Source organism: Mandrillus leucophaeus, unplaced genomic scaffold, assembly GCF_000951045.1.
Source record: "Mandrillus leucophaeus isolate KB7577 unplaced genomic scaffold, Mleu.le_1.0 Scaffold990, whole genome shotgun sequence".
Taxonomy (NCBI): Eukaryota; Metazoa; Chordata; class Mammalia; order Primates; family Cercopithecidae; genus Mandrillus; species Mandrillus leucophaeus.
Genome location: NW_012110808.1, coordinates 267579 through 270496, shown reverse-complemented (window position 1 = coordinate 270496; position 2918 = coordinate 267579). Strand labels below are relative to the sequence as shown.

Below are 2918 nucleotides of genomic sequence, written 5' to 3'. Positions count from 1 at the left end.
TTTTTTTTTTTTTTTTTTTTTTTTTTTTTTTTTTTTAGCAGATGGGGGTCTCATTCTGTCGCCAGGCTGGTACGATCACGGCTTACTGCAGTTGGGACCTCCTAGGCTCAAGTGATCCTCCCACCTCATCCTTCCAAGTAGCTGGGACTACAGGTGCGTGCCACCACGCCCAGCTAACTTTTTGTAGAAATGGAGTCTCACTATGTTGCCCAGCCTGGTCTCAAACTCCTAGACTCAAGCGATCCTCCCGCCTCGGCCTCCCAAAGTGCTGGTATTACAAGTGTGAGTCACAGCGCCCAGCGACTGTGCCAGCTTCTGGCCACACACCTGGAATCAGGGCGTCCAGGTGTAGGGGCCAAGAAACCCCACCCACCACCTGCCTCAGGCCGCGCCCCTCCAGTGCAGCCACCTGCATGCCTGTGCCAGGAAGCCCCGCCTTCTCTCCAAGGGAATAAGTCTCTCGGTACCAAATGGCCTGGAGGTCACGCCCCTAGCCCATCCTCCCGCAAAGCAGGTGCGACCTGGCCCAGAGCCCCGTGCCCTTACGGCCCACCTGGGCACACAGCTTCCAGGTACCAGGTGGCGAGGCTGTAGAGCGCCGCGTCCAGCAGCAGAAGGCCAGAGACCTGGGCCAGGCTGAAGACGTCTGCTGTGGGCTGGGTGCCCACGTTGTGCCATTGCGCGCCCTCGCCCTGCTCCTCCAGCAGCGCCAGGCTCTCGCAGCCGAAGCCGAAGGCCACGGGCGACAGCAGGCTCTGCAGAAAAGCGGGCGGTCAGTGAGCGGCCGAGGCGGGGGGCGTCCCCCACCCACGCCCGACCGGGCTCTCACCGCGGCCACGCGGCCACCCGCCGGCAGCCGGTCCCGCCAAGCCACGCACAGCACGTAGGGCAGGTAGAGGGAGAAGTAGGCCAGGCCGCCGCAGGCCGCAGCCAGGTTGGCGCGGGAGAAGAAGGCGCTGAGCAGGAAGCTCTGGGTCACCGTGGCCACGGCGAAGGCCGCCAAGAACACGAAGACCACGCCCGGGTGGCTGTAGGGGAGGATGTCCCCCAGCTGTGGGAGGCGACGGGAGCTCAGGTCCAGCTCCTGGATTGGCCCGGGGGCGCGCACCCACGCGGGGCAGCTTCTGCCTGCCACCCTCCTGCAACTGGGCAGGCCGACGCGCGCCCACCTTGAGCACCAGAACCAGCAGCGCTGCGCTGAGCAGGAAGGGCCCAAGGCAGCTGAGGAACCAGCCGAGCCAGAGCACCCCGCGGCTGAGCCCCATGGCGCGCATGGTGTCCCGCAACCGTGTCTCCTTCTCCCGCACCACCGCCTTCACCGTCAGCGTCACGGAGTAGATCCAGGCCAGCGTCAGGAAGAGCGGCAGCGACCGGCTCAGCACACGCAGGAACCTGGGGTGGGGACGGCTGGGGTGGAGGCCGGAGACCCTCCGCAGACTGCCCCACTCCCCCCACCATCTGGCACGACTGGTTCGTGTCCCGGGATCTCAAGACGGGAAGATTCGCCTCCCTGTTCCTTGGACCCTGATCCAGCCAGCCTCGGGCTCCCAGGCATCAGTGCAGGTCAGGCTCTCCCTGCGCCGGGAGACCCCGGACCCTCAGAGTCCCCTGCTCCTCCCGCTGCAGCAGGTCACGTGGAGTGGTAGAAAGGTGCCAAGTTCGCAGCCTGGACCGCAGGAAGGTTCCCAACAGAGCCTGGGCTCACCCCCACACCCGGGACCTTCCCGCCGCGGGGGACAGCGAGGAGGGGTGCCAGAGCTCACACGTCATCCACATAGCACGGATAGGGCATCTGCTGCAGGTAGAGGCCGGCCTGGGGGGCGGCGCCGCTGAGCACGCGGACGGCTGCGCGCTCCACTAGGTCCTGCAGGTACACGAAGCCGCCCCATACGTAGCGCAGGTCGGTCAAGGGGTCCGCAGCTGGGCCAGGGTCCCAAAACCTGCGAGAGGGATATGGTGGCAGGTTGTAGGGAAGGGCTAGAAACTCTCAGGGCCCCGCCCTGAATAACTTTTTTTTCTGAGACTGGGTCTTGCCCTGTCGCCCAGGCTGGAGTGAAGAGCTGCGATCATAGCTCACTGCAGCCGTGACCTCCCGGGATCAAGTGATCCTCCCACCTCAGCCGCCCAAGTCGCCTGGCTAATTTTATTTATTTATTTATTTATTTATTTATTTATTTATTTGAGATGGACTCTCGCTCTATCGCCCAGGCTGGAGTGCAATGCGGCCATCTCGGCTCACTGCAACCTCTGCCTCCCGGGTTCAAGGGATTCTCCTGCCTCAGCCTCCCGTGTAGCTGGGACTACAGGCGTGTGCTACCACGCCCGGCTAATTTTATGTATTTTTTAGTAGAGATGGGATTTCACCATATTAGTCAGGATGGTCTCGATCTCCTGACCTCGTGATCCTCCCGCCTCAGCCTCCCAAAGTGCTAGGATTACAGGTGTGAGCCACCGCGCCCGGCCCATGGTGGTTAATTTTTAAAGACATTTTTCTTGAGGTTGGTGGGGGTGGCGGGGGGCGGGGGCCTCACTGTATTGCCCGGGCTAGTCTCGAACACCTGTCCTCAAGAGATTCTCCCACCTTGGCCTCCCAAAGTTCTGAGATGACAGGCGGGATCTACTGTGCTCAGCACCCGGTGCAATTTTAGCTCCACCCTTATTCCAGGGGTGTAATGATACACCTGGCTCCGCCCACCATTGCCCTCAACCTATACCTGCTCTAATCTTATCCCAGGCCCATGCCCACGCCCCTCATGCACCTAGGCCCCGCCTATCACGGGCCCCTATTGGTCTAAGAAGCCCTGGGCTCTGGCTACTATACCGCTGTTGATAAGCCCAGATCCTGTCTATCATGGTCTCCAATAGGCTGAATGCTGCCTGGCCCCACCCACCACGCTCTTGGCCCCGCCCAGTCCCTC

General features: G+C 62.2%; 1 protein-coding gene across 1 annotated transcript in view; it reads right to left on the bottom strand.

Moving 5' to 3' along the window:
- The window catches only part of LOC105532887 (ATP-binding cassette sub-family A member 7), a gene marked incomplete at its 3' end in the record, with an annotated part of 26009 nt that overhangs the window by 18155 nt on the left and 4936 nt on the right, over positions 1–2918 (bottom strand). The window contains exons 11-14 of the mRNA XM_011971219.1: positions 1764–1940; positions 1170–1392; positions 830–1051; positions 547–755 (exon numbers count right to left, since the gene is read on the bottom strand). Coding sequence (XP_011826609.1) covers positions 547–755; positions 830–1051; positions 1170–1392; positions 1764–1940 — 831 coding nt within the window. The remainder of the gene's footprint in view (positions 1–546; positions 756–829; positions 1052–1169; positions 1393–1763; positions 1941–2918) is intronic.